The 22,642-nt window shown below is 40.9% G+C and overlaps 1 protein-coding gene across 9 annotated transcripts; it reads left to right on the top strand.

Annotated features, from left to right (window-relative positions):
* Positions 1 to 1,305: 1,305 nt before the first annotated feature.
* dtna (dystrobrevin, alpha) lies at positions 1,306 to 22,177 on the top strand. 9 transcript variants are annotated; one of them, XM_070973451.1, is made up of 23 exons: positions 1,306 to 1,527; positions 5,417 to 5,484; positions 6,304 to 6,384; positions 6,468 to 6,681; positions 6,988 to 7,073; positions 7,579 to 7,733; positions 7,846 to 7,951; positions 8,445 to 8,611; positions 8,809 to 8,933; positions 10,401 to 10,484; positions 10,709 to 10,768; positions 13,175 to 13,270; positions 14,379 to 14,460; positions 14,797 to 14,891; positions 15,990 to 16,103; positions 16,262 to 16,358; positions 17,757 to 17,780; positions 19,361 to 19,520; positions 19,610 to 19,699; positions 19,781 to 19,880; positions 20,254 to 20,368; positions 20,480 to 20,518; positions 20,929 to 22,177. In XM_070973451.1, the coding sequence occupies exons 2-22, from the start codon at positions 5,418 to 5,420 to the stop codon at positions 20,495 to 20,497; spliced, it is 2,136 nt and encodes a 711-aa protein (XP_070829552.1). In that variant the 5' UTR covers positions 1,306 to 1,527; position 5,417; the 3' UTR covers positions 20,498 to 20,518; positions 20,929 to 22,177. The 9 variants fall into 9 exon arrangements, 8 of the variants coding, with proteins under 8 accessions (XP_070829552.1, XP_070829556.1, XP_070829551.1 ...); XM_070973450.1 differs by lacking the exon at positions 1,306 to 1,527 and adding an exon at positions 1,608 to 1,688; XM_070973453.1 differs by lacking the exons at positions 1,306 to 1,527; positions 10,709 to 10,768 and adding an exon at positions 1,608 to 1,688.
* The last annotated feature ends 465 nt before the right edge of the window (positions 22,178 to 22,642 follow it).

Genomic DNA, 22,642 nt, shown 5'->3' with positions numbered 1-22,642 from the left:
AACGGTTAATTAACTTAGCTAATGACAAATTAATGAGCGAGGGGGGGTCGTTGTCATGGCAGAAAGTGAAAGCGAAAAATGGCTGGCTATCAACTTACTTGTATTAACACACCTTTGGCTGCCAGCTATCTGTTAGCTCTTTTGAAGTTTGTTATTGTTATTTCGTGTGGAAACGCCGCAGCTGTTCTGTAAAAAGTTGTGTGTTGTCAAAGTTTTCTCGAAACGGATCAACCGAGGTTGCTGTCAATCTCCTGCGGAGGTTGCTTAGCAACAAGGGGCTGCGCTCGGAGTGGGTGAGTTACGTTCAAGAGCAGCAATGACTGAGTGTGTTGTTGTTTAGCAGCATTCATTTTTTCTAGTTGATTTAACGTAATTCTGGTTGAGTCTTCTGCTGTGGGTATAGAAGTAGAAACACATGCACACTAATATGAATTTATAAATGACAACATGCTACAGTATTTTTCTCCTGTACAGCAATGTATGATATATTGATGCCGATTAATCTAAGCTAAAAATCCAAAGAACATATTATTATATGTCTTTTATATGTCTGATTTCAGTTTTGTTTTACAGGTCTTCCTAGAGCAAGGCAGCCATACACCATTTGTGGCAATTGCATTACTATAGCAAAATAATTTTCATCTTGGACCTTTCTTGAGAAGGTGCTAAAAGCTCTAATACAAACCAGATCAGGTGCAAATAGTAGAAAACTATACAGCCTTTGAGAGATTAATTTTCCTTTTTTTAATTTGTAGTTGCAAAACCTCTGCAGTCTCGTGATTGTCTTATTTACTAATAGCGTAAACTAAATGTGACTTGGGGCCACATCTCTATCTACTGCAGGGATGTTTCCAGTGATACCAAATTGCCCAACCACAGGGGGAATGGCAGGGAATTAACAAGTTTGTTTTGTAACAGTTTTGCGTCATTTACGTGGTTTTTTACAAAGTTTAACCAAGAGTACCTTAAAGCAAAAAAAAAAAAAAAAAAGTGGCCATGGTGAAACGAGTTTGTTTTAAATGTTATTATTTTGATGAATATTGTTTCCATTCACAAATATTTACTGACAGAACACTTATTTCTTCTCGATGACGTCATCTTCCTAAAGCTGCAAAAATCCTTCAACCAGCGAATGAACGCATCTTTGCATGATCCCCACCATGCATATAGAAATATACATTTTTATTTGCTTGAGTTTTTTTTCCTTTCTTTTCTTGCTCTTTTTGTATCAAACGTGAACATTTTGCAGCCGTATCACACTGACGCAAATGAAGAGATTCCGCATTACGTCATCGCGAAGGCCACATACAGGAGGCAAATGCTGCCTGTGCTCTGCTCAGCCAGTACGCTACCCGAAAATTTCCACTACACAAGCCTTGCAGGAGAGCGGTACACAGCGGCCGCTTCGTGCAGTGATGCAGCAGCCCACACCAAAGAAACCCTGATCGCACCGCGGGACACGACCGGCTGTCGCACTCCTGGATGGAAAACAGTGATGTTGTCTGACATGCCTCGAAATAAATACTGGTAAGTCTTTTGCAAGTGCGCCGCTGCAGCTGCTGGAGGCTGGCAAGCAGTGGAGGAGCGACCTTAACCTACTTTGTCACTTTGAGTTTTCCGTTCAAGTTGCAGCGATTTAAAAACAGGGATGTGCGAGGATAAAAAACGCAAGAAATGGAGTCCTGCAGGTAGATATTTCTCTAACAATGAGACCTTTTGTCTCTTGTACACACAGGTGTCTCTGGGGTGACAGGTGATGCTTGAACTGAATATTTACCATCAGGTGCCTGTTGCCTTTCTTGCTGCCCTTACCTTCAGCTGATATTCCTGTAGTGGAATTTAGTTTTTCTTAATGTCTTGAAGACAACGTGTCACTGTCTGTGCCCAGGAGTACAAGCTTGTGATTGAATTGCAAATGTAACTCTGTGCTGGCTATCACATCACACATTTGCAAGGAAAGCACACTGTGTTTCCCTTCATTCTATGCTCTTTCTGATACTTCAGCTTAAGTTTGCGCTAAGAACTCAATAACAGTGTTGTAAATAAAATCACAGCACCAGCAAACCCTAAATTTGTAGCTGCGCTCTCTTTTAACATCGGGGTCCCAAAGTTTTGGCCTTTTTGCAGCTGAAACCATGGTGATCATCAGCAGGGGACAGAGAGCAGAGGGCCCTCCAGCAGACATCACTGGCTGGTACCAGACATGAAGAGAAGACTGTTTCACTACCTACATAGCAAACACTAAAGCACAACATCTCTGGCTGTGCTGAGCTCCAAGTGATTAACCTTAAGTCAATGGCGCAGCTTTTTTATTCCTGTCAGGGGATGGGATCGGATGCCAGAGTAGTTTATAGTCTCGTGATGTAAAAATAACTCTGGCCAATCAGTGGTAACAGCTGCGATGTACTGTACGGAGCCAGCCAAACACAGATTGCTCTCTAACTCAAGTTAGTGCTTGTGTTTGGAAATGTTGTATGACAGTCTGTTCCAAATACATCAAGGAGGACATGAATTAGCAGCACTGTCCACTGTGTTTTATCAAGCTGCTGCAGAAATAGACTCATAATGTAAATAACCAGCTAATAAGGCATTTTTTTGTTCCCGGCCTGAGATGCAATTGAGTATTCGGCCAACAGAAGTCTGTGCAGTATTAAAAGATAGCGTGAGTCATTACTGTGAGACCCTTGGTTTGCTTTTGGCAGCGCTTACCCCACCAGTCTCTCTTTAATGTTAATGGTATATGATGATTTGCTCTTTTAAGGGCAGTTATTTTCTAATGCTGCTAGTGTGACCATGCCACAGAGAAAGAGTAATGTTTGCTGGGCACACTCCAGGAATGAGGTTTGGGGTCTGCAACTAGAGAGCCAGTAAAGCTGTGCAAGAATGTAGAGCCTTCTCATTTGTAGTTAAAGATAGAGGCAGCACACGCTGTATCCTAGCTGACAGTTTCTAATTTCAGATATCTTCACTCAGCCCCATCCATTTGGGCTGCTTTTGTTGTAATATTTTCCTGTTAGAAAGGAGTTTGCGTTGTGCACGGTTGTTTCCAGAAGGAGGCTTTGGCTTTGTATAACTCAGCTTAGGCAAGGGAAAGAAACACAACCATGGTGCTGTATGAAAGGTATGTTGATCATTGTGTTGCCTTCACCAGCATGCAGTCTGTATTGGCTTTGCTGGTGTAATATCTGCTCTTGCAATAGATTGTATCAATCTCAGTTATTTCTCAGACTGAAAGCAGACCGGAGAAGGTCATGGGGCTGGAAATCAGGATGTGTTTGCTTGTGAGGTGGAAAGCATGCCAGGGTCAATCTAAAAAACAGTGCATATTTGTGTACACTTTTACATTCACTCATTGTGTAAGTGCTTAATGGACTTGCATGTCCATTACTACCTAGAAGACATTGCTGTGTGTACATTTAGACCTCCTGTTTACAGTTGTAGGTGCATTCATCATTGCCTTATAGCGTTTATTATTTTTTAGCTTTTACCAAGTTGTCATTTAGAAGATCGCTGTATAATATAAACACTATAATGTAGATTATTTTAATTCTCATGTGGATGCTCTGTTCTGTCCTGTCCTGATAATATGCCATTATTACCATATTGTAGCATATTTCTTTGCTGTGAGGTAATTTCCTGAAATACTGCAATTGATTCTGTAATTCCAGGTTAATTCATTAACTTCATCTTAATAAATCCTTCTTAAACCGGATTTTAAAGGTTCCTAAAGCTCCGTAAGTGACTGCCTGTGCTGACTGGAATCAGAGATAGGATAGGGGAAGGGGGAAAGTATGCTTTTGTTTGCTTTTTAACACTAGGTGAATTCTAATTTCCACACCACGGGTCTCTGCAGCATAATATTTGGGTCTCCCAATTACTGTCAAAGTAATTTGAAATACCATGCCTGAATGATTGTCTTGCAGAAAAACTGTTTTCAAGCCATTCGCCCAAGAACTGCCACTGTGCTCTCAACTATCATCCCACCGAGCGTTCTATCATAAAAGATATTAACTTGAGAAAAAACTTTTCTGTACAAACTTTGCTAGTCTGCAGCGGGAGGCGTAGTGTATGTGTGTGAGTATGTGTATGTGTGTGTGTGTGTGTGTGGGGGGGGGGTGACTAGCACTATGTTTTTACGAATGGAGCGGCTGGGATCTTTGCTGCCATGGCAACAAACCACATGACTAGGTGTATTAGATTGCCTCGGACAGAGTGCAGTGAGGCGTGGTGTGAGCACTCTCTCTGCTGTTCGGCCCCTTTCAAAGTCTTGTCCTTGTCTTACTTAAAGTTTGTCTGTGCCCCCCCCCCCCCACACACACACACATTTCTGATAAGCACTGTAGTGTGCTACATTCAATTTGCAAATGCACAAAAAAAAGGGGGGGATCAGTGTGTATTTACCAGGGCCGGATGAACCTGCTATGGGGCCCTGGGGTAAAATGAGCTGCCCCCCACTAAGTATTTAATAATTAGTTTTTAGTAGTTTAATTAAGTGTGCTTTTATTTAGGCCTTATTAACTAAGGGCCCCTCTATGGTATTGCCATAAGGCCCCAGTCATCTCAGTTCATATTCTGATTTAGAGGTGCATTCAGTATTACCAAACAGAGTGCAGCTCATCACATTATCACAAACTACTTGACTTAGTTGAAGCCCCTCCCCCAAACAGCAACTGGCCAATCATAACTTAGCAACCATAATAATACATTAAACAGTATGTTTATCTGCTCTAATTTAAGCTGCAACCATTAGCATGTCTGGCGAACTTCTTCGCACATACTTTTTACCCTGGGACATGGAGCTTTTAGCACAATGTCATGTATTTAGCCACCAAGTGCATTTTTGAGACCACTCTTTATAGGTTTTCAGGTGGAAGCTTTCAAGAGTCAGCCAGAGTTTTCAGCCAACTCATGGAGCTAATGTTAGCTTAATTATTTAACTTGCCACCGACTGGCTTTGTGGCCTTTGGGCCCTTGGAGATTTGGGGCCCTGGGCAGCTACATGCATTGCCTGGTTGGTAGTCTGGCAATGGTAATTGCTATTAGAACATCATGTCAATCAGTTAGTCAATCAAGTTTATTTGTCGCATGTAATCATTTAAGGTGCAATCACAGCATAATACAGTCCCACTAGTTCCTTCAATTGGTGCATTAAAAAGAGATTCATAGATTGAATAGTAATAAATGCATGTATATGATTGAGCGGGAGGGGTTCTTGAGAGTAGAAGCTCCTCCTGAGCCTCCTGTGTAACCGGTAACTTCTTCCCAACCGCAGCGGGGAGAAAAGGCCATTATCCACAACAGACAATAGGAATAGCAATAGGAAGAGCGTATGATTAACCAATGCCTTAACTGGAGCTGTTTCTGTTGAAAGCAGGGGCATACAGGCTCTGACATGACTTTTTCTCCCCTTGATCAGAATGATTGAAGACTACGGGCAGAGCGGTGACAACATGGCAGATAGAAGGCAGCTGTTTGTCGAGATGAGTAAGTGCTCTGTGCGCCAGCCCAGCGCGATCTATGCCAGACCGTTCTACTCACTGGCCATAAAAATGGCAAATTCTAACTTTTCATGTAAAGCAAATGGCCTGAAGATCTAGTGTCCTCACTAGTGTCAACCAGATTGATTTTTAACACAGACAGACACCAGTATGACCTCATTCTCACTCACTATTCAGACAGTGTGGAGGCACACTTCCATGGAGACCCAAAGTGGAGTGAAAGATCATATTAGCAAATGTGGACAAAATCTAAACATAATACAACCATGAAATGTTAAACTAATACATTTCATTTTTAAGATTCGTTTTTTTTCATCATAGTTCTTGTTCATTGTAGCCCATTTTTATCTAGTAGTAAAAAATGTCCTTTTTTCCAAAGTCTGTTTTTGTTTCACATCACTGTGTTTCCTTGTGACTATTTTGTTTCATAATGCCAAGTCTTAAACTGTGTCCCAGCTGCATACTACATACTGATTTGAAGCAGATTTTGAGTGTGTCTTGTGCTCATAATAGAAAAATGAGAAGCATCAAAGCCAGCATCCACACTAAAGTATGGGGTTTTTTCCCCCTTTTTTTAGTGTGCTGTTGAGAGACACATCAAAATGTATTGCATCTGGTGAAAAAAGTGGCATTATGAAATAAAAACAGACTAATATGAAAAAATATGTTTAAGATATTATAATATATATTTTGTCTGTATTTATTTATATGACTTGGCTTTAGGCCTCCGTACCCTCTCCCTCCTCATTATCTATGAACTTGCTCTGACATTTCCAGCGTTATTTGATGAGTTATTCTTCCTCAGGGGCTCAAGATTTGGATTCCATACGATTATCGACATACAGAACAGCCTGCAAACTCAGATTTGTGCAGAAGAAATGCAATCGTGAGTATGATGAAGCGTACATTCAACTGCATCACTAGGCTCATCATTGCTGTTTATGTTCAGTTTTCCTGTTTGCTTTCCAGTGCATTTGGTTGACATTTGGAATGTCATTGAGGCTTTCCGAGAGAGCGGCGTCAACACCATGGACCTCAGCGCTGACCTCTCTATGGCTCGTCTGGAAGTGGTACTGTCCACCATTTTTTACCAGCTGAACAAGCGCATGCCCACCACCCATCAGATCAATGTGGAACAGTCCATCAGCCTGCTGCTCAACTTCCTGCTGGCAGCCTATGACCCGTGAGTTAACGTGTCACATGACAGGCGGCGGCTGCTTGTGTACTTTCACTTCTGAGGTTTTGACGTGAGCTAATGTAGTGTGAAATGTGACCCTGAAGTGGAGTGAAAATACAGACTATTTACCTTCAAAATGTCAAAACATGTTCGTGTCTAAACATTTTTAAGAACAATGATCAGTGTAATTCAGGTTTGCCTTTAAAGGTCGTGCTTTTTAGAAAAACAGTGGAGTTCGTAGGATTCTAGGCCTTGACAGCTCCATTTAAAAGAATCTATGACCATAATGTAAAATTCATTTGCTCCTTTTAGGGATGGCCATGGCAAGATATCTGTCTTTGTTGTGAAGATGGCCCTAGCAACCATCTGTGGAGGGAAAATTCTGGATAAATTAAGATGTAAGCAGCACAACAAATCCTTATTTTACTTGTAATTGTGAAAAATGAAATTAAAAACACCTATTTTACCTGTAATAAATCTTTGTAAAGTTCATACAATTTCTAGTCTAAGTAATGTACTGCTTTGGAATTTCTAATACAAGCTTATTAGTGTGTGCATTATCTATATCTCTGTCTGTGCTTAGCCTGTTGTTCCTAAAAGAAGAAGCAGTCCTGGCCCAGCTCTTCATGGCTGGGAGAAGTCATTATTCATTATCTGAAGGATAGAGTTTATTACATAATCTACAAAATCCGTGGGAGCAGTCGCAATGGCTCGTGAAGGGGGAAAAACGGAGGGCTGTGTTGCTGGTGTAATATAACAATTGATTTGAATAACTGCTTTACTCTGATTTGTTTTCAAATAAGTGGGATAATTGTATTGTGTAATACTGTAATTAGCCGACTGTGGTGGCAACTGACAATTAGTTTGATTCATTTGTATAATGTCTCCCTGCATTGTTCCCAGATATTTTTTCACAGATATCAGATTCCACTGGAATAATGGTGTACCCACAGTTTGACCAATTTCTGAGGGAGGTTCTCAAATTACCCATGGCGGTTTTTGAGGGACCTTCTTTTGGCTACACTGAACAAGCTGCAAGAGCATGCTTTGCACAGCAGGTAAGGCTTCATTAACCAGAGTGTAATACTAGTGAATCTGTGTCTTAGCATTGACGCAGTGGAGGATTTTTGCAGTTGAATCTCACTTCTCCTCTGCGTCATCCGTCCACAGAAAAAGGTCTCCCTCAATACATTCCTGGATACATTGATGTCAGACCCGCCCCCTCAATGTCTGGTGTGGTTACCGCTCATGCATCGGCTCGCCAATGTGGAGAACGGTGAGACACCACACAGAATATTTATAAAGCTAGCAGGGCTGGGAGGATGTAAAGTTCAGCCTTGTATCATAGTCTTGAGTCACTACGCACACAATCAGTCAAGCACACATAAACAAGGAAACACACCACACATACACACCTCCAGTGATGATGACCCACAGGGACCTTACACCCTGAGTATGAGCGTGTGTGTTTGTGCATATTTGTGATGCAGTCATCATCACAAGTCACCTCCAAGTGAGCAGGAGAAACACCGTCACAGCTCACACATACACAGCACGCCTTAGTCGCGCTGCTTTGTGCGGTTCAAACGAGATGAATGTTGTCGTCAAAACAGACTCAATTGCACATCTGTCCTTAAATTAATTGCAAATTAATCCTCTGCTCGCTGCAGTGTGCAAAATATCTGGGTTTACAATCACATCTGTTTGTGTGCATGTGTCTGTCCATCTCTATGCATGTGTGTGTCTGACCCCTCCCCTCCTCCCTGCAGTCTTTCACCCGGTCGAGTGCTCCTACTGCCATACTGAGAGTATGATGGGCTTCCGCTACCGCTGCCAGCAATGTCATAATTACCAGCTCTGTCAGGACTGCTTCTGGAGGGGGCATGCCAGCGGTTCCCATAGCAACCAGCACCAAATGAAGGAGTATACGTCATGGGTAAGGAGAGGAGAGGGGAGGAGGAGAGGGGCGGGCTTGGGGAGGTGTGTCTGAATTAGACCAGTCGCGGTCGCTATTTTTTGTTCGCCACAATGTAAGGATGCTGAGCGTTCGGCGCAGGTGGCTGCATTAATGTAACGATTCTGTACGTCTTGAAAAGAAACTAATGGCACCTCACTCACTGCATTTCTCTCCAGAAATCCCCCGCTAAGAAGCTGTCCCATGCCCTCAGTAAGTCACTGAGCTGCGCATCCAGCAGAGAGCCTCTTCACCCCATGTTTCCTGAAATGCCAGATAAACCTCTCAACCTAGCTCATATTGTGTAAGTGTCACCTTGCTTTTTCCCCTTTATAATACCGAAACAGAGGATTCCAGAACTGTTCTCCTGCAGTCCGTTTCAGATTTCGAAATGTTTGATTTCATCCCTGAGCTGATAATTATCTTGTAGCTGCCTTGAAATCTGAAGTGATTCCAGTCAATCTCTTGGGTCAACTGATCAATGAGGCTTAATTACAGCCTTGGGAATGATTGTGCTCTGCAACACTGCCTCTACCTTTTCCTTGACTTGACTGATGGTTTGTGTTGTTATATGAATAATGAAACAGAAGCCTACACAAGCACAGACTGGTGCTTTTTATTAATGGCTAAATCAGGAGCATAAGGCTACTTCTGGTGCACAAATCATCCCCCAACTTTCTCCTTTTGCCCTCAAATTGAAGGTCAAAATTGAAGCGCTTCCCTTTGTAGTTTGCAGTATTTTATAACTGTTAAACAGCTAAAAGGATTCAGGTTATTCACTTTTCTAGATTTTCTGTGACGTGGAGTCATTTTATTTCTACAATTAGCTATGTTTTGTTACTTTTGAACTTTACTGCCATCTACTGGATTTTAAGATGTATGGTATTTAATCTACGAAGGCTAAATGTCTCACACTGTTAACGACACAGAAAAATAATTAATGCATCCACCAGGCGATTCATGTCTTCTCCAAAATGAAATGGGTTCTTCATTGGCCCGTGCTACACCCTTCCACCAAGTTTCGGGCCAGTAGTTTTTCTGTAATCCTGCTGACAAACAGGCCGAACAACAAACCAGAGCAAAAACATGATCCATATTGGTTGATCCGTCCAAGATACTAATATTCAAGATGAGATGTTACATACTACGATTGTTTGTTACTTATTGGTTGAAGTATGTGCTGATAGTGATATATCTGTTATAAGTTAGTATCAGCCGGGTTTATTTTCTCCAAATGACTGAAATTTCTACATTTAGTGCACTGTTTGCTGGGCTGATTGTAATAAATTATTTTCATTCCTTTTTTTGTTCTGTACTTTCCTCAGAGATACGTGGTGAGTTTGCTTTGATTATTTAATGTGTCTTTGTACATCTTTCTTGATGTAGATTTGAATCCTTTGTATTGTCCTAATCATACACAGCATTGTCAAGTCTCCTCCATCTTAGCACACTGACAGTCACTATTGTAAAGTTCTTTCTAAACACTTGTTGTGCTCTTTGATTCACGGGTTCACTCCCTCCACTCATTGCATGTTTTCATTGTGTGCCACACGCTACAGAACTAATCATATCTGACTTTGTTGCCACAGCCTGATAAACTGCTGTATGTGCAGCAGGTCACCTACAGTACGGAAATGGAAAGTCAGAGATTAAAGGGTTGGATGAAAGAAGAGTGAAAATGAAAGACAAAAGAAAAAAAGTGGCATTTTGTGTCTCTTTAATATAAAAAATCCATCAGTTTTGGATTAAAAAGATGTTGTTTCCTGTACAGGCCACCAAGACCAGTGAACATCACCAATGACTACTCACTCTCCCACTCCATGCCGACATCAGGGAACCCTTACTCCACCAAAAAGTGAGTAAAACAGCTGAACAATGGATGTCCTGGATTTTACAGCAGATCTTTTCAGTTTGCCGTGCTCCCTAAAGGCCCCGTGCCCCACAGACTCGATGACCCACACTGCCTTTATTTTCTTTTCCTTTTTGTCCCAAAGTGTGCGTGCACGCTGTGGACATTTGTGTATCACCGTGCTTTTTCTTTTCTTTGTGGTTTCTTGTGCTGAATGTCTTGCCTTACAGCAAGAATAATGAAAGAAAGCCCTTGACTGTGGCTGCTCCACATCTGTTGAAAGGGAAAGGGTAAGTGACACAGGTGTGCGTATGAGAATGCCTTTGTAGCTCAAATGCATGTGTGATCTAATATAGATAATAATCATCGGGCAGAAACTAGAATGCTTATCATCCTAAGGAAACTATTAGCGAACCAGTTGTCTTATAGAGGGGTTCACATTGTTGTACTCAAGGGCCTATTTGAAAGACGCTAGATGATGCATGCATCATAAAGATCATTGGCAATTATTTTCAAGTGTCTATTACGATCTTTTCATTCACATAGAAATTGGAAATAACTTTTTCTAATGTTTTGAATTGCTTCGAAGCTGTAGCAGTTAAATAGTATACATTCCTAGGCTCATTGGTGAACATGTTTAGATGAAATGGGAATAGCTTGGTTTTTCATTTGCTATTTATGTTGTATTTTGTAGGATGAAGGTATTGCTGATCCTGATTTCTCTTGTTAAAAAAAAGGCCATTGAGCGCCTCTGCACCTGGGCTTGCAGAAGAAAGTGTCTCTTTAGGGAACACCGCTCCCTTTCATAACTCAGGCTTATAGAAAAAACATGCAGATGTGATGAGTGAGTGGCATTCTGTAGGTTATTCTTAATGCGCATATCAGAACTTCTGACATTGCAGTTACTGTTTGCATAGGCAGATATACTGTATAATATGGGGCTTTTAGGTGATTTAAGGGCCTTCTGGAGGTTGACTGATTAGTTTTTGCACAACAATATCAGACAACCTGATTGTGTTGCAAAACTTTTAAGATACGTGACTTAAAACAGCTGGAATATAGTTAAAGGGCCACTTGAGCTAGCGACTTTAGTATTGCACCTCCATAAAGTTGGAGGAGTGATGCCGACATATTCTGGCTGCATATCCTTATCCACAGTCCCGTACATTGGTTAAGCTCTAAAAAAAAAAAAAAACCCAGGACACTACATTTACCATAATGCAACACAATAAGCTTCCGAACAGGTAAATGATAACATCATTCAAATGTCATGCTCCCACACTAATCCACAGATTAATTCTGGCGGGTCCCCTCAGCTCCTCAGGGGATTTTAGCACCTTTCAGATCATTGTTTTGGTTTCGTAAAACTTTAATGTTTTATTGAGTTTTATCATGCTACAAAAAACTAACTGTCCATCTGTCATCACCAATACATGTAGGGGACAAAGTTAGTGACTAGCTGGTGACCATAATGAAGCATTTAGCAGCTAATGAGACACATAAAAGAGGAAGTTGGACTTGCATTCATCAGGTGGACAGAAACACGACTCCAAATTAATGCTGATGTTGCTGCATGTATAAGTAAGCAAGTTTTTGCTCACATGTTAGCCATAACAACTTAGGAATATGAATGTCAGTGTTACGTTAGCTTGTTCGGCTGAGTAGAACTCCCCTTTAATAGTAAATAGGAGTAAAACTGGTGCAGTGACCCTTTAATTTTTTACAGAAAATTCATGATAACTTTGATTAAAAGAGTAGTTATTGTGAATACTCAAGTACCAGCTAAAACTACACACTGACATAGTGTTTGCTAGTGTTGACAAGCTGATTTGTGTGTTTAGATCATTACAGCTCTGCTAACTGTTAGCCTGTGACTAGCATGTATAGCAGCCATCATTATGAGGTGAGTAGCTGGTATTTGAATGTTTTTTTCAGTTAATTAGTAATAGAATTAGCTTAATGGGGTTTTTTTTAGCTTGCTGGTTAACAACCCAAAATGCCAATTTTTCAGGTTCACTGGCCACAACTATAAATGGTTTAGAGCTTAAATTAAAGAAGCAAATAATCAAAAGGGTTCCACCTAGTGTCAGAAACAAGACTAACAAGACAATGTGCACTTTTTTTGTTATTTTTAGTTTTTTCTGGATGGATTGACTGTACGTTTCTTTGTTGTTGCTGCTGTTTTGAGACGTTTTATGGTCCCAGCTAAATCTGCATTGACCTGGCGGAAGGAACGGTGACTACAGGGGTTTGCGATGCAGGTGTAGAGCCTCTATAAATACAGGAGCTACATCAAAAAGACTGTGCATGCTTGACATAGCCCATCGTAGGGGGTAGAGTGTTTGACTCAAAAATAATGACTTTCAGTAGTTTTAATAATAGAGCACTGAGTGATTGATGCTTGTAGAATGTAAACAGTGCATGTAGCTTGTAGAGGGTTTTTTTGGGGGGGGCGGGCATGTCCTTAATCGTGCTCCTAGCCGTCATCGGTGGTGTCTCTCCCAAACATAATATGGCCTTGTTTCTCTCTAGTCACCCATGAATGGCTGCTTTTCAGCCTCTCTCCTCCTCTTCTCTTTTGTGGCGTTCTCTCTCTTTCTCTCTCTCTGCTTCCTCTCCCCTCTCACCCCCAGTCTCTCTGGTGTCACCTGTGTAATGTAATGTTTTATGTTTTGTTAAACCCTGCACTGTTCCAGGTTGAACTACAACCTCGATGTTGCTGATAGACTTGCTGACGAACATGCTCTGATTGGCCTCTATGTGAATCTACTCCAAAACAACCCTAGAACATGGTTAGTTGGTGTGGTGCTGTGTTTGCCAACCACCAGTGGAAACTATTTGCTCTGCTGAATTGCCGCCTTCCCCTAATCTAACCTTATTCTGAGTGTGTAACAGCCCTAACGCTGCATGCTGTCAGTTTTACAGACTAGTCCCCTTGACATTGTTATTCAGCAGCAATAATTGTTTCTGATTTACATCCAAAATGGTCAGTCAGGGTTTTCTTCTACCAAGAGAACAGGGATTTGATTCCAAGGTTTTTCATATTTGAGTCCCCAAAAGTATACACATGACTTCTTAATATTAAGTTCAACACTTGTCCCAATCATAATGTACTTATAACTGAAACTTATTTAAGAAAAAAGGGCAAATAGTTTCATATTTGTCATGTTAAAATTGTATAACCCAAAATGCTAAGTGAAGATTAGTTCATAAATTGGTACTAAATAGTAATCAGTTAGCTGTGCCTCAGACTTGACTGCTTTCTCATGAGGTAATCTCTGAAATGAGTTTGGTGTGTTTGGTCCAGTAACTCTTGTGTAAATTTTTAAAAACAAAAAAAAGGTGATGTGTACGCTGACTGGTTTTTATTTAATCACTGGGAATATGGCGCACGCTCTCCTCATCCCATGAAAATAGGGATGCTTGTATTTTCAGTGTGCGTGTGCACTAATATGCTTGTGTGTGTGTGCATTTTAATGCTGGTTACCATCTATCATTTGGGCTATCTGTATTATATGTAATAGCCCCCCCAGTATCTTCCTCTTTGAGTGTGTTTGAGTGCTTTTACTGTGTGCTTGCAAATACATAACCATATTTTTCCCTGTATCAGTCATCAGACTGTACAAGTAACCCCTCTGGTCTTTAAATACAAAGCAAATGATTACTTCACCTCCACTTTTACATAATAACCCAACTTCATTCCTGCTTTTGTGGTTTAACATAAGTAGCTTAGCATGATTATGCAGGCCTCTGCTGTAAAACGTATGAAGCTCTCCTGCCGAAGAACTAATGTGATTCTTGACCAAACTGAACTTTCTTGTTTGTTTTGTTTTGCATTTGCTGTACCTGTGTAGTAAATGTTTCATGTTCTGAGTCCCATCTCTATTTTCCTTTGATTAGTTTGCTGGAGAGCAGTAACCATCAAGATGAAGAGCACAGTCTCATCGCCCGCTATGCTGCTAGACTGGCTGCTGATGCCGCGGTGAGATATATATACCATAAGACATTTATCGCACACAATATCATGGCAACTTTCATCTGTGTCCCCTGCCAAAAATCTGTCACTGATGAGGAGAAAGTACCCTGCCTTTGGGATTCCAGCCCTTCTTATTGCTAAGATGATGAAGGGATTTACAGGTGGTGATCATTTCTAACCTGACTCGTATGCCTGGTTATGCTCTGATCAGCTCTTGATGGATGGCTGGTGACTTGACTGTTTTGTCCCCCTCCCCTGTGAGATATGAGATAAGGTGGTGGGTGACATCATCCAGAGGTACAGCCAGTTCACGTGATCTCTCTTGCTTGGTTTCACCAACAGGCTCAACAGCAGAGGGTCCCCACAGACCTGCCCTGCTCTCTGGATGCCAACAAACAGCAGAGACAGCTCATTGCTGAGCTGGAGAGCAAAAACAGGTTAGGGATGACTGCCTTGGTGATACTGTTCAGATCCTCTCTCTTTGTCTTTGTCTTTTCTCTATTCCACAACAAGAAATGCACCTTGAGAATAAAGGGATTCCTGGTCTGACAAAACAAACACTTCATTACTGAAAACTATTATTATTATTATTATTAGCCAAGGTATGATATTTCCTTACTAAATATGAGCATTTTAAGGAGGTAATGTGCTGTATAAAATATAGGCCATGCGAGGTAAGTCAAGGCTATTTATTTATATACTATATTTCCTATATAGTGACCAAGTGCTTTACAAATTGCTTAATGAATAGGACAAGACAAAAGAAGAGCATTTCAGAAGATTTACTGTATAACTGAAAGTAACAATAAATTTAAGATTAAAATCAGATCTATAAATGATAGTTAATAGTTTAGTTCAATTTGGCAACAGTGAACGAGTATGTAGATTTTAATGAAGGTATAAATAATATTTTTTAAATGAAGCAATGGGTCACATTACTGCTTGCACATGACAGGGGTCACTTGTTTCCCTCAGCTCTGCAGAGCTGTATGAGCTCACTGTCACGGCTTACAGGGACTCTTGAACACCTGTACTTTTCCTCCTTATAGCTGTTGTGAAAAGTGACTGTAGTGCCTTCACCTCATTTATTTTTTAGTCCACGTGCATGAATCTGCTCAGCACCAAATGACAGGCAGACAAAGGTAATGACTAGATGGTGAACATAGAGGAGCATTTAGCAGCTAAGGAGCCAGGAGCCCTCAGGAGCTGCCAGAGACCAAAAACAGCTGGAAGAGAATGAATATTGGACTTACATTCATCAGGTGGACACAAACTAATGTGTCTGCTGGATGTGGAAATAACCGAGGTGATGAAATGTTGTTGTCACAGCTTGTTTTTGCTGCCCCCAAGTGGCCAAAACAATAAAAAAAAATCAGTTATTGCAGGTTTATGTTTAGATTTAAATATAGGTTTGGACAGTGCATACATATGTGTAGCACAGTAGCAACGTGCAGTTTTATTTTCTGTTGGCCCAAGATCATACAATCTGAAATATAACCCGGTCTTGTAATTGCATATGTTCATGCTTGTCACAGAGAAATCCTGCAGGAAATCCAGCGGTTGCGCCTTCAGCATGAGGAGGCCTCCCAGCCACCACCTGACAAGGGTCAGCAGAACCCCACTCTGCTGGCTGAGCTACGACTTCTCAGGTAACTCTGCCTGCTTCAGTCCTGCACGGTACAATGTGTTCATGACATTTGTGCTTAGGCTGAAATTCAACATACATATTGTAATTGCTTACAGATTTCATTGGGAGCGACGTGATATTGTGGTATCATCGAGTTGTACACCTTGTTCCCTTTGTTAGGCAACGCAAAGATGAGCTTGAACAAAGAATGTCTACTCTGCAGGAGAGTCGCAGGGAACTCATGGTGCAGCTGGAGCAGCTAATGATGCTTCTCAAGGTACTGCAGACGTGCCTTTCATCTCTTTGACTTCACAGGGCTCAATTACAGAATACAGTTAAGACACATTCATGAACAAGTATGCTGAGTCCTGTGAGGAACGGTCAGGTTGTGCTTTAGTTTGCTTCTGGGCCAGGACCAGTTCTGCTGCAGTTCCATCAGACTTTACATACAATGACATGGACGTGTGCGCTGCAGCTCCCATTTGTTATTTTTAGGCAGGTGCTGAGCAATATGGCCACATGTGTTACAGTATCTCCCAGCTGAGGGTGATCGCTTCTGCTCATGTAAAGCAAGCACTGCATTTTGCGGATGAGGAAATGTGTGAGCAATTACCCAACATGACCACTAGAGGGTGCCTGTCTCTAATAATGTAGCTCTGTTCAGACTTGCAAAGATCAGAGATACAAAGCATTTTAAGATTTTGAGCTATAGGTGAAGTATCTGCTTCTGTGTGTTTCTCATCCGATCAAAAAGAATATATTCATGTAAACATCCTTTAGCAGCATCAGAAAAAAGAATTATCGAGTTGCAGCTGGTGTCTGGTGTTAGTCCTGTTCAAAGACCTGTCAGTGGATTTATGAGTGACAGCTGGCCTCAGTGCTTTATTCTGGTCTTTGTTCCAAATGTTATTGTTCTGTTCACATTTGGATCATCAGAAAGTGCCCTCTGTCACACACATTGTAGTAAATGATGTCACGCATACCCCTGGTTAGCCATGTTATGTTAAGTTACCTCATGCTGGCAGACAAGGAGTCCAGACGGACCAGTTGAGAACCGGATATTGAGTTTGGGATTATGCTTCACTGCACCTCACAAGACAACATGTCTGCCCCCCTCTAAGACGGATAACCTTTGGTGTGAGAATATCTTCTGCAGTCGACAAGACAGGAGTTCCTCAAAGCCTATATAAGCTGCTTATAATACTCGCTTAAGCGGGGAGGATATCAATCTAATTAGCTCAGTGGTTCTCAAACTGGGGGCATAGAGTCACTGCATGGGGGGGCATGGATGACCAGGGGAAAATACAGAGTAAAACTAAGTTAAATAAGTATGATTTGTGTCAGGGAAAAAAGTGGGATGCTATTGTGCTGTCATTTATTTCACTACAATTCAACTTTGATTTTTTTTTATTAGTTGCTTCCCCTATCATAGCTCATGATTGACAAAAATTGTGGGGTGGGGGGCGTGAATTTTTTTCAGCTTCTGAAGGGGGGCATGCTAGAGAAAGTTTGAGAATCACTGAATTAGTCTAAAAGGATCAATGTTGATCCATTAAACTTGCATGAGGAAGCCACATGCTTGTCACGTCCTGGAGGAAATAACGGTTGGATTTCTTTAGAAATACTCAGTGCATTGTGGTTGTTGTTTCATGAGCCATAAAATATTGTTTTTCAGCTGGAGGAGGAACGGAAACAAGCTGTAAGTGTCAAGCAAAAAGAGACTGAAACTACGCTTGGGTCTGAAATGATTGCACGCATTGTTGTCAGATTGCACGCGTGTTTGAAATAAATACTTTGCTGTTGTCAGATGAAGACTTGGTATTGCAAAATTTGAGCTAAAGTGGTGAACATACTTCAGTTCTTCAGTCTTCTGATCTTTGGAGATACACGGTGTTCGCCAGACAGCATCAGCTTGTTGGGTTTGGTCCGTGGGAATGATTTGAACAGCATCCGTTCTAACAGCATGTTGAATAAATGCAGCTTAATGACTCCACATACCGCACATTTCTAACATGTGTGTAATGTTTGTTACTTCTAAAGCTATTAGGACAAATGAGGTTTTCTGCTGACTTCAAAAACTAGTGAACTGAATTGTTCGTCGCTGTTTTTATGCCTCTGTGCTGTCATACGTGCAGATGTCCGTCCCATCCTCCTGAAAGCGACGTCTAAGGATGGCTTTGAGGGAATTTCTTCTAATTTGGCACAAACTTACACTTAAATCAAGGAGTCTTTGTTCCAAATGTTATTGTTCTGTTCACATTTGGATCATCACAAAGCGCCCTCTGTCACACACGTTGTAAGTGATGTCACATATACCCCTGGTTAGCCATGTTAAGGTACCTCATACTGCCAGACAAGGAGTCCAGACGGACCAGTTAAGAACCGGATATTGAGTTTGGGATTATGCTTCACTGCAACTGTCTGCCCCCCTCTAAGACGGATAACCTTTGGTGTTGGAATATCTTCTGCAGTCAACAAGGCAGGAGTTCCTCAAAGCCTGAACTCCTTACTATACTGGTTTAAGTGGAGAGGATATCAATCTAATTAGCCTAAAAGGATCAATGTTAATCCATTAATCTTGCATGAGGAAGCCACATGCTTGTCACCTCCTGGAGGTTCTAATGATTGGACTTTTTTCAGAAAGACTCAGTGCGTTGTTGCAGAAACAGAACGGAAACAAGCTGTAAGTGTGAAGCAAAAAGAGACTCAAACTGCACTTGGATCTAAAGCGATTGCACGCGTGTTTGAAATAAATACTTTGCTGTTGTCAGATGTAGACTTGGTATTGCAAAATTTGAGCTAAATTGATGAACATGCTTCAGTTCTTCAGTTTTCTGATCTTTGGAGATACACGGTGTTCGCCAGACAGCATCAGCTTGTTGGGTTTGGTCCGTGGGTCAAGATGTCATGAAGTCATGATTCGAACAGCATCACAGCAGAGAGTTTTAGCAGCATGTTGAATAAATGCAGCTTAATGACTCCACATACCGCACATTTCTAACATGTGTTTAATGTTTGTTACTTCTAAAGCTATTTGGGCAAATGAGGTTTTCTGCTGACTAAAAACTGAATTGTTCGTAGCTGTTTTTTACGTTTGAGTGAAGATACTTTGCTATGAGATATATAGAGATATTTGTTTCATTGTTCGTTAAAGGTTTGCTTTGATAAGAAAACTTTTGATCCAGATTATGTTTTATTCTTCTTACGCTCAGGTATCTCCATGACAGATACCAACACAGTGGCACTAGTTCACACTGAAACGGTCTGTATGTGTTGCAGACTCAGGGTCCTGGCTCTCCACGCTCTTCCCCAAGCCACACCATCAGCCGGCAGATCCCCACACCAATCCACTCAGACTCTGCCGGCACGACCCCGACTCACACACCTCAGGACTCGCTCATGGGCGTGGGAGGGGATGTTCAGGAGGCCTTCGCTCAGGGTAACACAGTCACACACACAAGCATTTGCTCGTGGTCTCAAAGTGTGCTTGGAAACTGTGTGTAATCACATTTTGAAACTGTTTCAAAGGTCCAAGGAGAAATTTGAGAAATGACCTACTCATTGCTGCTGACTCCATCACCAACACTATGTCATCACTGGTTAAGGAACTCAATTCAGGTAAAAACGAATGAAAAAAGCTTGTATTTTGTTTTCTGAGTTATTATGCAACAGCTGTTTCATGCCTTGTTTTTTCCACAGAGGGTGGAAGTGAGACTGAGAGCATTGTGGATTCAGACTTCGGACGTGGTGACCTATTGGCCACAACCTCTTCAGACCCCTTCTTCACATATAAACCAAGGTACTTAGCAGATATATTGTAAGATTTGACCTGAAACGCCTTCAGATGGGTCATCGCCATTTTTGGCAACATTCAAAACTTATGATTGTCTTCTTCTACACTTCCCCAGCTCATCCATTGTCGCTGTTTAACCTGAGAAACTGCTTTGCCACACCTTGCTGTCTCTGTTGCCAGCATTTCCATGTAATTGTTTGTTATAAGAGATTACAAGTTGGTGGGACTTAAGCTTTGGACAATTGTTTTCAATCTTAAATGAAATTGTGTCACTTGGAAATAACAATAGTTCTTTCCTATTGTTCTTTTGTCACAGTACCTCCAGTTTCCAAGTTGATTTCTGATTGTGTGTCTTGTTTTAACCTGTTATCTGTCACAGGAGTGCCAGCGCTGCAGAGGAAAGCTTTGAGAACGATCTGGAGCAGCAGCTGGAGGACGAGCTCAAGTTGGAGGAGCTGATGAAGCACAGGCAGGAACCAGACAAAACATGCATGGTGAGAATGTACTGGAAGGAGAAGATGTCATATTGTGTATTTTAAATCATTAAATGAATCCTTATTCTAAGCTGCCGTATGTGTTTTGGTGGTGTTCATACCGTGGTACAGGTGACGCTGCAGCAGTGACCGTGTTAGTCTGGTTGAGTGGTAAGTTGCTGATACTGTCTTTGATGGTTTGCAAGACATGAAAGCTTCCAAATAACATTCTTGGAAATGTTAAAATTGATGGATTGCTGAATGCTAAACCTGGCTTTAGATTTTAATAGCACCAGTTGTGTATATGCAGCATATAGATCAGAGCATGCGTGCAACCTGCAGTCACAAACGGTGAATAATGAGCCACAGCTTAATTTACAAGCAGCTGTTTTTTGCAATTTATCCCTCTTTAAGTATGCAAATATAATGATTCTAACAGTATTCAGGTTTCTGTCACTTTCTGAGTTTGTATCACGTCACTGTGACACACTCACCTTGACTGTCTTTGCTTTATATGTTGAGCACTTACATTATGCTACATTAGATTGAGCTGTTAGTAACATGTTCTGTATTCTGAACAGGTCAGCAATATGAAAAGCAACAAAAGTAGAAGACACTGGACGAAACAACACTGGGGCGACGGTACAGAGCACTGAAGATATGAAGAATTAAAGCTGAAGAAACGCTGAATCCAACCACAGAATACATTTATGTAAAGATATATTTTTTAACCAACCACATATTTAAGGTAATACTGTGAGCTGATGTAAAGAGATTAATTAGTGAGCTGTCTATTATACCACAGGTGCCATAAAAACCACAACTTTGGAGAATTATTTCTTAATTTTTAGCCTTTTTATATGAGTTGTCAGACAAACGTACAACTGCATTGTTAGTACAGAGCGACAAACACGATTCTTTCAAATTCTCACGTTTCTGGAAACAGTGAACCAGGTTTAACCGTTCGTTTGTCATCTGATTTAAAATATAAACCTGAAATTACATCGGAGATGAAATTACAGATGATACAATTTGCAATATTTTGTAAATGTATAACTCTGACAGTTTTACCACTGTTCCATAGATTTCTTACTGTTGCTGTTGAGTGGCTTTTGTATTGTTTTTTGACTTGTTTTTTTTGGAGCAGGCCAGTCAGATACATTTGTTTTATTTGATACATTAGTAATAATAATGCACACTGCCTTAGCTGATTGGATGAGCTCTCAAAGGCGCTCATTCAAACTGTCAATGCAGCATGTAGCTAACTACAAAACACACCTGTTCAGCAGGTCTAATTGTCTAAGTGTCTTCACTGGACAAAGGAGGCTAAACGCATTAAGTCTGATGCTGAGAAATCATTTTGTCTGCAGAAGGATTTGGTTTGCAAATATGTACATCATCTACATATAGATTGTCACTTAATTATAAGATATAGAAGGCTCCGTTCTAGTATCTGGGAGTGTTTTCAAAAACAGTGAAAAAGACGCAACACAAAGACTTCCAAATCACTCAAATTCAAAGGTTTACACTGGTAAGGGCATTGAACAAAATGTGTTTACTATCAATGGTTTATGAATTAAGGTTCAACCATAGATCATTTGCCATTGTTTCATTTCACACAAATCTCTGTGTGACTTGCACAGCAACATACACACTCTTGATGTATTTTCTGAGTGTGCGTGAAACTTTACTCCGTCACTTTGGGAAAAGTGGCAAGCCAATCTAAAATCATAAATGTGTGAATTATATCTAGTTTGATTTTTGAGCAAGTTCATAGCAGTGATTTTGCATGGTGGTGATGCATAATAAAGTGTTGACACAATATCACAATTTTTGCCTATGAACTCCTTTTTCTCTTTCTTTTTCCATTCCAGAACGGCACACTTCAATTGGCTTGGTTTGGCAGTGCACATTTATTATCTGTCATAAATGCACTGTTGGCTGCCCTCAACCTATTGTCTATAATTCATCACATAGACCCACCATCTGAGGTAACATAAAAGCAGCCATCCAGCACTGAATCTCACAGCCATGTGAATAGCAGGAGGGAGAATTTTGTCCTCTGGCTCAGGCAAAATTATAGTTCATTATAGTATATGAATGAACTGATGATATTATTATTATTAGTATTAGTAGTAGTAGTATTACATTTTAAAGACATCAAGAGAAGCCCATCCTTTCACCATTTAAGGACAGCATTTATACAGTAGGATAAACCACCACCAGGTCCTTGCTTAATCACCACACAGCCAAATAAAGTCTTCCCACCATATCTCCTTTCTTTATCCAGTCTAC

This window comes from Chaetodon trifascialis, chromosome 11, assembly GCF_039877785.1.
Source record: "Chaetodon trifascialis isolate fChaTrf1 chromosome 11, fChaTrf1.hap1, whole genome shotgun sequence".
Taxonomy (NCBI): Eukaryota; Metazoa; Chordata; class Actinopteri; order Chaetodontiformes; family Chaetodontidae; genus Chaetodon; species Chaetodon trifascialis.
The sequence above is the reverse complement of the archived record's forward strand: the minus strand, read 5'-3'. Positions and strand labels throughout refer to the sequence as shown.